At 39.3% G+C, this 15300-nt stretch overlaps 1 protein-coding gene across 5 annotated transcripts in view; it reads left to right on the forward strand.

Moving 5' to 3' along the window:
* Meis1 (Meis homeobox 1) overlaps positions 1–15300 on the forward strand; it is a 133639-nt gene that overhangs the window by 96866 nt on the left and 21473 nt on the right. For all 5 annotated transcript variants that reach the window (XM_047522604.1, XM_047522605.1, XM_047522607.1 and 2 more), the window contains exon 9: positions 12409–12485. In XM_047522604.1, the coding sequence (XP_047378560.1) occupies positions 12409–12485 (77 nt within the window). The remainder of the gene's footprint in view (positions 1–12408; positions 12486–15300) is intronic.

A 15300-nucleotide genomic window follows, 5' to 3' on the forward strand; every position in this document is an offset into this window, starting at 1 on the left:
AAAGGGTTTGCTTAAGAAGGTTCATAAAGATAAAGGTAATCTTATTACTAAAACAACTTGAAGTTTTGGGGTTTTTTAAATTTTCTTTTCTTCTTTCTTAAGGGGAAACTCTCTTTCGTTTGATTGCAAGATAAGGGTTTTGTTGTTAACCAAGATAAAATATAGTGCTGAATAATCTCTTAAATTAAAAATTGAAGTGTATGTTAGAAAGAATAGAGATAATTAAATAGCTTAGACTACAATGGGTAAAGGGGAAAGAGTTTTCATGAAAATTAGCTTAGTAAAGGTAAATTGCATTTGAATCTTAACTTCAGATCTGGGTGCTCTGCTATTTGGCATATGTTGAATTGATAATGCCTGTGTGTTAAAGAATTCTGATTGTTTCTTTTGCCTCTCTCACAGCTTATAAAAATGCAAGCAGGCCCATCTAATGAATATTAATAACAGTGATGTCTAGATAACACATAAACCCCCTGGATCTGTGGACTTTGGATGCAGTAGTCAGAGAGGATTTCTGTGGCTCTATTTAATACCAAATTTACATACTTTTAAAGAATAAACATCATCTTAATATTTTAATATCCATATTCCAAAGTGGAGATTTTAGTGAAATAAAAAGCTTAATTTTCCCTCCCTGAACATAATGTTCACCAAGGTCTGCATTTTAAGAGACAGGAAACTGTTAGCTAAAAAAGAAATTAACTTAATCCCCCTTCATTAAGTTCCAGTCTTTTTTTGTTACTTAGAGACAAGTAATAATTATACCCATAGCAATGCAAAGCATGTTTTACACTTTTGTTATACAAAAGAACTGCCGTTGTTAAGGTGACAGCAAAAGAAAATGAGAACATTGATAAATACTGATATATATATATATATATATATATTTTTTTTTTTTTTTTTCCTGAAATCTTCTCTGGCTCTTGAAAGTAAAATTCACCCAGGTATCTGAGAGGCATTTTAATTCATTAACCACAAAACTCTACACATGCGATTTGAGAAAATGTCAATCAACTAGCTAAACAATATTTTCCCAGCTAAAGTTATAAACACAGCAGCTAAGTGGGTGGAAAAATATCTCAAATGACTACATATTCTAGTTCTTTTATAATGCATAAAAGGTGGGCAGTGGTTTTTTTTTTTTTGTAAGTTTGTATCTTTTAGATGGAAATTTCAGCAAAAGCACAGTAAATTTCAACAGTACATACTATTTAAAGCACTCTCACTCGTCACCCCCCCTTTGGCATTGTGAAAGACTTTTGAATTTTAGCTTTACAAAGAGGGGGAAATCATTAAAATGTAGTTTGTACCATTACATTCATTATTTGTCATCTTAATGGCTGTTCTATAGTTTTCATTGCACCTTTAATGGTAAGCTTGGTCAGGAGAGGTGAGTGGGAATGTGCCCACACTTGGCTGCAAATGCTGCTTGAGAGTGTCTGCTAGCTGGGCTTCAATCCATGTCCCTGTAGATTTTAATGTCCCCACAGACTGCTGGCAGCCTGCTTCCAGCTGTGGCAGGCATGATGTAGTGAATTGCTTTTGAATGTTCTTTACTCAAATAGGCAGTAATTACAAGCTTAAAGAGGTTTAGTGGTCCAGTAAACTACATAATCACCCCTGAATTAGCCCGGGCTCATCAGTTGCAGTCCAGCAGGCTCGAGTCTGCTGTTTGTATGCAGCCTTGATCACATAGCAACCTGATCAGCAGGTGTGGAACAGCCAGAGTCCCCCATAAACACAACTGTCTACTGGGGACAATGATCTCTAATGAGATGAGGCTACACCATCACTGTAATTTAAGTGGGAAAATTAGCACTAGAGAATGAGCACCAGTTCCAGGGGTCTTGAGTCATATTGGGAGCAACCCGAGTTCCCCATCTCTGTCTATCTCTGTCTCTCAGAAAAATCTCACCAAATGTACTGTTGTGCTTTAAACATAGGGATACTTTATTCTTTATACAAGGATTTCTTTGCCTGAATATTTAATAAGAGAAGACATCTGTAAAGGCAATAATGATAGCAGCCAATAGACTCATTCCAGAATGGTCGGGTAGTATTTTATCTGCCTTGTCTTTTCTCTTAAAGGCTTCAAAACACTTTTGCTTTGATTTTTAAAGTGGAAAAGTGTTCTTCAGGTTGGTGATGGGTCTCCTTTAAGCCAGAGCACTCTCTAAAATAGCAGAGAGAGCTGTGTGCCATTCGAAAAGGACTTTTACTTTCTTGGAGTTTATTGTACAAATGAGTCATGAACTTTCTTTTTGGAAAAAGTGGCCTAGCTTGGTAGGCTGCTGTTTTATTGTGTGCATTGAGGTGGAATTCTTGGGGCAAAGACTCAGCGTTGACTCTCTCTCCTTCCTTCAGTCCTGGGCTAGGGCACTGCTAAGACAGACAACTTGAATTTCATCACATTGGACTCAGAGAGTTGGAAGGGAACTTTTGCAACAGATAAACCAACACAACCTAGGGTGGATCTGGAAGAAAGTTTTTGGGGGAAATTATACACTGAGGCTAAGAAAGAAAAGGGAAATGATCTAGTAATTAAGAGCATGGGCAGTGTAACTGACTCCTCAAAGTCAAATCCCAGCTCCAGCCTACTTGCAAGTAAATTAGAGTCTGTGCCTCAGTTTCTCCTGGAAAGTAAGGGTAAAAATATTTACCTCATAGGCTTATGATAACGGTTCAATGAAAGAGTACCTAAAGCACTGGGAATAGTGTCTCAGCAGAGGCAGTTAACATGAGCAAAATCTGTACTGTTTTGGGAGCTGTGGAACTGAGTGAAGAGCATGAATAATTCTTGAAACGAGGATTCTGGTTTTCTGATATTGGTCTGAAGTAATCTACTTACAAAGCTAGTTGAGAAATTTCTGGTGTCTTTAACTTCAATAACACTCATTCATTCATATAACAGATATTTATTGGGTACAGAATGGACTAGCTGCATCATGAATGGGAATAGAATTTGTGTGTTTTTATTAGTAGTCTACGAAAATGAAATGGTTTTGAATGTAATTTAACTCATATTTGATTAAGAATCATGCAAGAAATGAAAGTAATTGGAAACAAACACACACACGCACCCCCCCACACCAATTTATTTCAAAGCAGACAATTTAAGGCATAGTGGAATGTGGTTGGATGGGATGACAGGCGTTTGAGTCTATGATCCTGAGGAGTGTTCTTGAATATAACCTATCATCATTCCCCTGTTTGTAAGCAATGCTATAAGCATTAATAAAATGATGGACATACCACTTGCCATTGAGTTTTCCGTCTTATAACAAGATCTACTTTTGCCTCTATTAACAGAACCAAGTTGTGGAAATGTAAGATACATGTGCACATTAAGATAATAGCTTCTTTATATAAGGAGGAGTAATCATCATATATACTCATCAGGAATGAATGGGGTTGTTCTACCCATCCTATGAAAGACAAAAGTTTGGAAGTGGATTTTCCCAACTGGCATGTTACTACCAAGTTTCAAATCCCAGCTGTGTAAGCTAGAGAAGGTGTTGTGTCCTTTCTGTCCCCAAGTTTGCTCATCTATAAAATGGGCCTAATAGTTGTACCTTCCTCTAAAGGCATCTGTGAGGATGCACATGTGTGAAGTATTTGGAACAATGCCCACTACCTCCTTATTTTCCTAAAGCACATGGTGAGTGAGATTTCTGCCATTTTTTCTAATACCACTAAGCTACTTTCAGTGAAGTCCCTTGGGCTGGAGGCTTCAGGAAGAATGTGGGAAAAGTCCTGGTGAACTTTCACCTGCAGAGCAGAAGCAGTCAGTTTTAAGGCAGAAATGGTGGGTAGAGAAATGGCAGCTCTCTGCTTAAGGCGCATACCAATAATAAATGCGTTCATGCTCCCTTATAATGTTTTCAGTTAAATAAAAAAAATGAAAGAAAATCAGTTTAAGTGTAGCCAAGGGAGGGAACCAAGGACAGATCTGGTGCCAGTGCTAAGTAATTGTGAACCTTAGGGCATGTCTTCTGACCTCGCCGAGCCTCAACTTCCCCATCTGTGATGAGGGGTTAAGCATAGTCGGTCATGGGGGTCACCAGGAGCACTTGAGATAATGCAGGTAATGCGTTTGTTACTCACCAACACTAATTCAAATAGGCTGTGGTTTAAAAGGACACCTGGAAGCGAAGCATGAGTACTCTTCCTTATCCCATCCCTGCCCCAGTTTCCCCCAATCCTGGGTTGGGTTGTTGTTTTTCTTTAATGGTCATTTTTGTGTTTCCTTTTATAATCATGGTCTTCTACTGAGGGATTCAACATTCAGGGTGTTCATTAATAATCATAACTCTTCAAAATTCATTCACTTCATGAATTTTGGTACTTTTAGGAAGAGGAGATAAGTAGTTGCTAGTTTAGAGTCTTATGTTTTCTGTCTTTTATAGTTATTCTTAAAAATAGGTCTGGCTGGGCATGGTGGCACATACCTGTAATCCCAGCGACTCGGGAGGCTAAAGCAGGAGGATGGAGAGTTCAAAGCCAGCCTTAGCAAAAGTGAGGCGCTAAGACACTCAGTGAGACCCTGTCTGTAAATAAAATACAAAAAAATAGGGCTGGAGATGTGGCTCAGTGGTCAAGTGCCCCTGAGTTCAATCCCCAGTACCCAACCCCCCAAAATAGTTCTGTAACGTATAGAGCTAATGAAAAATAGATTGAAATTATTGTTATTATTTTAGACTTATATGCAACTATAGAAAAAAAATCCCAAATACAAAAAACTAAAATACAAAGGAATTTCTTTTCTTTCCTTCTTTTTTTTTTTTTTTTTTTGGTACTAGGGATTGAATTCACAGGCACTTACCACTGAACCACATCCCCAGCCCTTTTTAAAATGATTTTTTATTTTGAGACAGGTTCTTGCTAAGTTACTTAGGGATCACTAAGTTGCTGAGTTGGTCCCAAACTCACAAGTCCTCTTGCCTCAGCCTCCTGAGTTGCTAGAATTATAGGCATGTGCCACCACAGCTGGCAGGAAATTTCTTTGTATAAATATCTCTTTTTTACTTAGTGTTTTTATTTTATATTTAATTCATATTTAGAAGAAATTAAAAGACCAGATATGCCTGTAATCCCAGCTGCTCAGGAGGCTGAGGCAGGAAGATTAAAAGTTCAAAGCCAGCCTCAGCTCCCTAGCGAGGCACTAAGCAACTCAGGAGATGCTGTCTCTAAATAAAACATGAAAAGGGCTGGGGATATGACTCAGTGGTCAATGACATCCCGGGTTCAATCTCCAGTACCAAAAATAAATAAATAAATGACTGGATAAGTAACCAGGTGTAGTGGCCCACACCTGTAATCCCAGCGATTTGGGAGGCTGAGGCAGGAGGACTCACAAGTTCAAGGCCAGTCTCAGTAACTTAGCAAGGCCCTGTCTCAAAGTAAAAAGGGCTGGGGATGTAGCTCAGTGGTCAAGTGCCCCTGGGTTCAATCCTGCAAACTAATGGACAAACAAAAGATTAGAGAAGTAAAGAAGGCAAGGAATTTTATTTACTTGCTTCTTATAATTGGCTTATAAAGCAGTGTTTCTCTTGCTATGCATTATAAATATGGTCTCATTAGTACACAAAACTAAGACTGTGCTGAAATGTCAGTACCAGCGTCCCACTTTTCCTTCCACACCTATGTCATTTCCACGTGATAAGATCAAGTCTACAGATTCCTGCCTGACTTGCCCGCTTGCACGCCTCCACCGGCGACTTCCTATAACGCGGCTGGATACACAAGAAGTCAGGACCGGCTGCAGAATGACTCCGCTGGCCTTCAGAAAAAGCTAGTGCTCAGCTATAAACGGAGCGCATTGAGTCCGAGCAAGCAGGCAGTGCTGGCGGAGAATTAAGAAAACAGGTCGAAATTCTGTGACCCCACTGATGATGCTCCAAACACGTTTGGCTTCTTAGCCAGCGCCGACATTGCCGCCCTTGGTTGTCTTTTGATTCCGGCCTGTGTGAGGATGCAGGACTCAACTACTATGCATTCAGGCTATGTTCTTCCTCTGCACGGTGCACTGCTTTTGTAATGCAAATGGGAGGCACAAAGTGTCTCTTTGATAATGTGCAGTCAGAAGACAAAAAAGCATTCATGGAAACAGTAAAACTAATTCATAAAGCTGAAAGACAATAGGGAAGCATTATGGATTTTTTTTAAAGGAAAAAAGTATCCTAGATCAATGTAATTGTCACAGTGTAAGCTATTCATAGTCAATGCATAAGGGGGCAATGGCTGCAGGTTTAAAGTGAGAGAAGTTTTCAGAGGCCAAAAAAAAAAAATAAATAAAATCGTATTAAACAAGCATATTTGGTTTAGGTTAGCAGATTTCTGACTATCTTCCTAGAGCGCAAATATATAGCTAGGTATTTTCATTTAGATCCACAGTATTCTGTTAGTGACAAAAACTTAGAAGTTTTAAAAGAGCACAGAGACCTAATGGTTAAAGTCATATGGTGGATTTTTTTTTTTTTTTCTTTAAAGGGAGTATCTCTCCATCACATACCAGAGTTTAGCTCAAGGTCAACTTATATTAATGCATTAAACTTAGCTGTGGAGGAGGCATAGGGCTGGAGGAAAAAGGATAAAAGAAGTTCCGAAATTGTTCTTCCAACATATTCAGCCAAGCCACAGAACATTGCCTTGATAAGGCTGATATTGGACAGTTGCCATAATTCCTCCTGTTAGATCGGCTCCTCCAGTACCTATTCCCATACCTTTTAAAGTATAGCATGTAACATTTTGCTTGAAAATTGCTTCCACCTCTATTGCTTTGTTATAGCTGTTTTGCAGTTTCGGTATAGAGGCACTGCTGTGTCACAAGAAATTACTAATCTGAGGCTTGAGAAGGGGCAGTGTTGCCTTCCATTATCTCACCAGCGAGCTCTGTACAGGATTATTTTCAAATTTTCTGCTGCCATTACAATGTGCTGTTAGAGTGGGCAAGGCAGCGAGGGAGGGGACGTTATTGAAACTTGGTTACCAGGGTAGATAAGATAAAGTTCATCACTGTCTTGGCATCCGCATTTGCAGCCAGGGGTGGACATTTTGATGAAAGGAGTGCATTTGGGCGAGGATGTTGTTAAGATATAAGGCTGGACGTTTTCCATCTGTTGTGTACGCTAGAGTTTCTCTCTTTTCCTCATTGATGCTCATCTGGAAAAGTCAGCTTGATTGTTTAAATAAATAAATTTTCTTCCAAGGTATTGTAAACTCGTAAATACCAGATAACCCACATCAGTACCTCCCCTCTCGTGCCAATCTCAACAAATAAAACATTGTGCTGAGATAGCTTTCTTTAGAAAGTTGCCATTTTCTTTCTGTCACTTTCTGTTCTTTGTGGCTGGTAAAATGACAGCTCAGACTTAACTTTCATGAGCTTTGGCTCATTTTGACTTTTTTTTTTTTTTTTTTCCCTTCAACATTCCAACATTCTTCATTTCCATTAGGCAAGGCGCATATTCTAGGGGCCATTTTATGCTTCATTGGGGTAATTAGGCAATCACTCCATAGCGGGTCATTATTAGAAGCCATCCTGCAGATCCAGAAACTTGTGAAGAGTGGCACGTGCTTTAGAAGTCAGGGTGTTGATGATTGAAATAGTGATGATCACTTTGTGCGTTCTGCTCTTGAACTGGGTTCCCCTACCCACAAACCACCTATTTTCCCTTTGAATCCAGCATCCCTTCTCTCCCCAGTGAAACCAGCCTGATCCACGTGTGCAGGTTTAATGCTGAAGGGGAGGGTCAGCTTTACCCATACATAATCACTATTTTATGGCTTTCCCTCATTCCTGAGGTGTTAATGCAGATCAAATGGGAAACACTCGAAACAGAACCCTTGCAGCTACTGCCATGCCTAGCTCCCCCCTCTCAATCGTTAATTCTTATTGTAAGATCTAAAGGTAATTTTGTTTGCTCTCTTAATGCCTTGCAGGTCTCCCAGTGGCCCTTACATATCCTTTCTCAAATTCCCCTCTTGATCAATTGTTTGCAAATAATTAAGCTTTTAAGAGATAATGGCATGAGGCTAATGTACACAACAAAGGCAGGTCTCCCTCACTGTCTATGGGACTGTGGTCAAATTTACTCTGATATCCCAGAGTGATTAGGTTGATTGGTATATCAGGCAAGTGCAATAAGTCTTGCCTTCACAAGAACCTACTGATCTTTCTTAAACTAGTGTCCTTGTCATTGAGATGTAATAAAGCAAAGGTGTGCAGGAAAATGGCAAGGGGTGGCGTGGCCCTTTGCTGCAGTGTTTTCGAATGGATTTCCTGGGTTCTCCCTAAAATGGCCCTTTTCAGGGATCACTTTTTATTTATTGCAAAATGCCTGTCTTTGCCAATGCTTGCTGCATGGCCTCACCAGCCCTGTGGGTGGAACGCAACGGGGCTTTAAATGTTTTTACAGCAGTCTTGCCTGTGGCATGTTGAGTTTTTGTCAAGTCATTTTTTAAAAAGTCTACAAAGGAATAGCTCATACAGTCCACCAAAAGCTTATCTAGTAAAGATGCATAGGATTTAAGACATTTAAACATATGGGGTTTCAGTTTTAAAGCCTACTTCTTAGTGAATTTTTGTGGATTAGCTACATGAAGTTATGGCTTTCATGTGATTCGAGCAATTATGGATCCCCCCCCGCCCCAGGGAATTGAAAGTTTGTGGGGCACCAAGGTCAGGAATTAGGGGAAAAAGAAGACATTCAGTTGACCTACCTTAGATAAGGGCTTAGACATTTTGTGGATACTTTTGTTCCCCCCCTTAACAGTGACCAAATAATTGTGAATTTAATTTTGTTGGGGTTCATTTACTCATTCAGATATCTAAAAGAAATTTATATATAAATATATATATATATATATATATATATATATATATCCTGAACAACTGAAAATTGCTTAATGGAGACAAAGTGCTGGGTCTCCATAGCTTGAGGCTGCCTAGCAATTACACTGCATGAAATTAGACACAGTTTGTTCCAATTACTTAAAATCAGATCACATGAAAAGTGACAGAGGGAAAAAGAAGATAGACTTTTCTCATTTTATGATAAATTATGAAATCAGAAACTACATGATGTGAAGAAAGAACTGAAATTTGCACTGAAATTTTGAGAGCCGAGCTACTACCCTTTGATGACTTTAATGATCCAGAGAGAATGTTCCCGACACCACTTGCATGAGTAGAATGTGAACTCTATTTGCTTTATAAGAATGTATGTAGAACTTGCTCGCAAACAGGCATGCGAAATTCTCTCGGAAACACAGGACAAATAAATTACTGTGACAATCCTCAATTTTCAGAGTAACTAAAGATAAATGGCATAAATATTAATTTTTATCCAGTCTGGTCATAACATTAAGACACAACTAATAAGATGGGGCAAAAGGCATGGCTTTCCCACTGTACTGAAGAGGGACTGTTGACATGTTTATTAATTCAACTGAAAAAATCGCTGAAAGAGATTTCCACAGGACCTGGAAAACTGTAAGTGAATAGTGTTGCAGAAAATATTGCAGGTTGGAGATTGTGCGCATGTCTACAACTTTATCTGGCAAATAGTGCCAACAGCTAGATGTTAAAATTTGCATATTTCAAAATTCAGTTTATAATTAGTTTTGGGCAATACTGTAAGAACTGCTAGTGTGAGTAACTTTTGCCTTTGATGACTCTTAGAACTCCAGATGACAAAATCAAGGGTTTGAAAAGTTGCCCTTTGTTCAAAGCCACACAGTTAATAAGTGGCAGCATGGAGTCATTTATATTATGTACCGTTAGCTAGCATAGACATAGAACTACTATATATCAAATTATAATGTAGTTTTCTGATCATAGGATAAGAGATTCATTCATTTTTTTGTTTTGTAGTGAACTGTTATACAAGTAGGAGTTACGTTTTAGACCTGAGGGTAGTGGGTTGCTTTCAGCCCAGAATTCAATGATGAGATTTTTGGCTACAGTGGCTGGTATTATGTTGAGTAGGGTCATTGTCACCTACAATCGTAGCCTAATATGAGGTTTGTATACTTTTATTTTGAAAAGAGTGTGTTGACACCACTTTTAGGAATGAAACAAAGAAAATAGTGTCATGGATTTCAAATTGGATTGTTTATTCTTTCCTCTTCCTCCTCCTCCTCCTTATTTATTTATTTATTTATTTATGTATTTATTTTTGGAACCAGGGATTGAACCCAGGTACCTTTTACCACTGAGCCACATCCCCAACCCTTTTTATTTTTTTAATTTTGAGATAGGGTCTCACTAAGTTTCTTAGGGCCTTTCTAGGTTGCTGAGACTGACTTTGAACTTGTGATCCTCCTGAGCAAGCCTCCTGAGTTAGTGGGCTTGCAGGTGTGTGCCACTATGCCCATTGGGTTGTTTATACTTTTTGCGGACTTTGAAAGACATTTTCTTGTGCATTTAGATGTTGCATCTGAGTGAAGAAGTATCTGGGTACGTTATAGCTGTTCTCCTTGTTCTACAGATACTTCGTGATTTCCTGCTAAGTGCTAGTCTGGGCTTTGAGGATGATGAATAAGGAAGACAAAGGGTTTAGAGTTGGGTGGGAAGAGACACCCCAACAAGGAAGCAAATAATTAAAACCAGTGTTTCAGAGGATGATGCCTGCTGTTAGGGAAATAAGGAAAAATTGATGTGAGAGGATAAGGTGGGGAGATGGCGACCCTATAGCCGAGTCCTGACTGACATCCGAGAAGAAGCCTGAGTGACAGGGAGAAGCGTGGCATTTTGGAAGAACAGTAAGAAGCATGGTGTGGGTGGACAAAGAGGAGGGACAGGAATCAGAAGAAGGCAATAAAATCTGAGGGAGGTGGTCTGAGCTGGATGGAGACTGGTCTTACAGGCCATGATAAGCAGTCTGAAGGTCTTTGAACAGGGGACATTTATGGGGATTATGCAAGGTATTTGCCAAATCCTTTGGTCATAGTGGGATTTAAACTCGAAGGGAAGGAGGAAATATCACTGACCCGTGTCTGCTTCGGATCATTCCTTCTCCTGGTCAGTTTCCTTACCTGTAAAACAAGAGGAATGATAGATTCCATTTATGTCACTCACAGGGCTATAATGGGGATTAATTACCATCCTGTCTGTAATATACTTGAGACTCTTTAGAGAAAGGCACTATAGTCCATGAAAGCAAAGCCTTATTCTAATTGTGTATTTATTGATTAAGTGACAATCAAAGACAATGCTTATGGGAAAAATTGTTATATCTCTGCTCTCCACAAACGTATCCCATGTGTATAGATATAGAACATATTTAAACTTACATATAAGAGCATTGAAGTGGTCATTAACAAGTCTTTTTAGCATCTAATCAGACATTATTAATGAGATTAAAAGCTATGTTAATTAGCATTCAATAGAGCAGAATTTAGTTTCCATGGCACAGATAGTTAAATTGAGGGTTTGGGGGGGTGCCCTTTCCCATTCATAATGGAATAGAAGGTTGATTCTCAGAACAATTTTATCTAGGGCGAATTCATAGGGAAGCGACACTTCAAGCCAGTCAGTATCTCCACTGACAGAAGCCACACCTTCAGCGGTTCTCTCAGACTTTAGAAATGTGTATTGAAAATTTAAATATTCTTGGTTTTTGAACAAAAAGTGTTTTTGCCAAAGCTAATTTCAGTAGAATTCCAAACATTCTCATAAGAAAGTCTGAATTTCATTTTATTATCGAATCCTGTTGTACTTCTTTATCCACTCTACCTTGAGAGGAACATGGCTGGGTTTGTTGTTACCATGGAAAACATGCTGATCTTTGACCTTGTTTTGGTCTGTGTGCAGAACCTTAGCATGTGTTGACAGTGAGACATGGAAACCAACTTGGGTTAAATTTTGTTTGCTTGTGCTTTGCTGAAGAGCCAAAATGAAAAGTGGTCTAAACAAAGCACACCCACTTTGAGTTTGCTATTTGCATCCTGCAATATGGTGTCTTAGAAGAATGTCAGCTTAGTGCTGGGGGCCTCAGCAGGGTTGGTCAGAATGCTTCTTTATAAACCCATGGTTCAATGAAAAGATTCAACCAGGATATGATACACTTTTCGATGGTTGAAAAAAATTCTTGCCCTTATGTTAATGCTATAAAATGTGGTGAAGATCACACTGAACTTTCTGTTTGCAACAAATAAACTTGTTAAAGGATCAACTCAGTATCAAGGTTCTGCAAGTATCCTAAGTAGCTATTTATACACTTCACTAATCTTTGTAATTGGCTTGTCTTTTACTGCCATTAATTAGATGATGTAGTATTCCATTAATAAGAGTGACACACCTCAGCATTTTTACCTTTAATTATAGACTTCACTAGACACTTAGGTTATTGACAAAATGTTCTAAATATTGCCTGATGTACACATATCCTTTTTGTTCTCTTTCAGCATCCTTACCCTTCTGAAGAGCAGAAAAAGCAACTGGCACAAGACACAGGACTCACCATCCTTCAAGTGAACAATTGGTGAGCAATTTGGCTTTGTGTTTACACACAATCTGTTTCCCCCTCTGGCAACCTTGCAGCTTGTGTTTTTGCTTTGAGAAGCCACACCCAGTCTCTGCAGCTCTCCCTCCTGGCTTGTTGATCCAAAGGTGAAAACAAACTGTTGACTGATATGTGAGAACACTTTCTAGTATGGAAAATAAAACAGCGTGTTGCCTTCCACCTCCTTTATACCTCGACAGGTTTTATGGGATCAGTCTGTGTTTTGCTCCCTTTGGCTCTTTTTCCCTTAAGGATAATGGATAGACTGGTATCATCTCGTTTTCTGCAAAACACAAAAATCCACCATCACCTATCAATTAGTTTTAAATTCATGGGATAACCAAATTCATTTAGATTTTATTAGGCTTGTGCATTCAAGGATGGTTTCCCCATTCTCTTATCTCCAAAATGTTCAAGGGGAGAAATTGTGTTGCTACTTTGAAGCTATTCAAAACCTGATGTATCTCAGGACTGTGCCATACTATTTCTAAATTAAGTGTACATTCCTGATTTGGGGCGAAGCTGGGACTATACACCAAGTACCAGTCAACAATATTCTGACTTAATGTACAGTGAGGTGGCAATGAGACTTTGAGAAAGTATGATTTATTACCCTTTGTGAATGTGCTGAAAGCCAGGTTTCATAAAGTCACCCAGGGCTAGTGTCATATTTGAAGGGTATTGAAATCCAATATCCCCTAAAACTAAGTGTATCTAATTAATTGTCCTAATATTTTTAGATTAGTGTTTATGGTGGCGAAACCTTATCCTCTTTGATGTAAAATCCCGAAAAGGCCCAAAGCCCGGATGGGGAAAGGGAAGAACTGGGAACGCCAGTTGGAGACAGAAGTATTTCTTTCTGTTCAATAAGTGTCAAAGATTAATATTACAGAATCTCTGATTACACGGCCTAATCCATTTTGGTGAATAAATTCGTTCTTGATGTCCATTGCACCTACATTAACAGACCCTTCCCTATTAGAGAGCCTGGGTGCCTTTGGGAGAGATTTCAGATATATTAAACCCCATTACAGAAAATGTAATTTCTGTCAATATAATCCCATGTATTCTTCAATTTAGTATTTTAGAGATAACAAGCTACTTACAATATATTTGCCTTTGGAGGATTAATTTACAAAGTGCACTATCTGCAAGACACAGACAGACTCACACAAGCATTGCTTGTAAGGGTTATCAATTTCTATGACCTTACTGCAGCCTTGAGAGATCAATTTTTGCAGTGCTTTTAGTCAGTGGAGAGGGGACCCACCGAAGGCACACTACATCCAAATGCTTTACCGGGAGTTGTGTGGCTGCTGAGGTTTTTCGTTTGCCTATTCTGACCTGTTATTTCAAGACTGTTCAGTCTGCATTTTTGGACTTGTCTTTCAGAGGTTCTGGATGATATTAAGTGGGAGACCATCAATTTCATATACCCACCTCAACTCACCTCTTTTTCAATTCACACTGATGGTGAGGTGGTCTTGATGTAATGGAGCCTCTGCAAACATTGCATTTCCCTGGGAAATGTTCTCGTTTGAGGGTAAAGGAGTGGCAGGGTGAGCTCTCTAATTAAGGAACGCTGGAGAGCTGCCTTTCAGGTGATCTATCACTACATGCCATCTCTCTTCCTCCTCACTGTTGCTAGCAAACTCCATCCATAAACATAGTTACCAGAGCAAAGATTCCAATACAAGTTGCTTTCTATGGGCAGACCATCTTAGAGGATATTTCCTGTGAACTCAAGGCACGAAGGCATTCGTGTGACTTCAGGTAATGGGTATGGACTGTTGTTTTCCTAGATTCAATGTACATTCTCAGGTGGATGGAGGGCAACTGATCTCGATCAGTCAGCAAGCGTAACTGGACTTCTTCAGTTTTGTAATTTAAACGGGGGGGGGGGGACCTTTTAAAAAGATATGACACCTACTACAAAGTCATTTTTCAAAGTATATGCAGATTGATTTGTTTTTGCCGTGCTGGGACTGAACCCAGAGCCTCTAGCACACTGGGCAGGTGCTCTGCCACTGTGCTACTTCCCAGCCTTGTTTGCAGGCTTTAAACATGAATTTGGCACCGAAACATAACTTAAGGATCGTTTTACTTACTTATTTGGGACATAACACAATTCTGTGCTTACCTGGTGCTTGGTATGCTGTGTTCTTCCTCCTTGTCCTTTCTGGAGTTGGAAGTGACCCTGGTTTCCACCTCGCTGCCTTTGCATTTGGTATTGTTTTAACCCTTGATAACTTGGTCCACCACGGAGACTGTCCCTCAAGTAACTAAAAGATGTCAGAGAGCTTGTCCTTCTTAAGTTTGATGAATAAAGGCATTCCTAGGTTTCATTTTTTAATGGTTTGTTGAATTTTCATCTAAATCATCTCTTTCTAAGGAGCTGGTAATAGATTTAATTTTCTTCAAACTTTGAGTAGGAAATGTGATGCAAAAAATGGGGAAACCCAGCCAGTCATGGTGGCGCATGCCTGTAATCCCAGTGGCTTGGGAGGCTGAGGCAGGGTCTCGAGTTCAAAGCCAGCCTCAGCAACTTAGCGAGGTCTTAAGCAACTCAGTGAGACAAAAAAGGACTGGGGATGTGGCTCAGTGGTTGAGCCCCCTGGATTCCCTCCCTAGTACCAAAAAAAACAAAAACAAAAAAAAACGGGGAAACCCAGATGGCATCTTTTTGAAACCAAAGATGTCAGAGAACCTTAAACTGACCTATCTAGAGATTGAAGAGTAGAGAATCTGAGGCGTGGTTTTCTTTTTTACTTTATTGTACTTAAAAAAAAAAATC

This window comes from Sciurus carolinensis, chromosome 13 (genome assembly GCF_902686445.1).
Source record: "Sciurus carolinensis chromosome 13, mSciCar1.2, whole genome shotgun sequence".
NCBI lineage: Eukaryota > Metazoa > Chordata > Mammalia > Rodentia > Sciuridae > Sciurus > Sciurus carolinensis.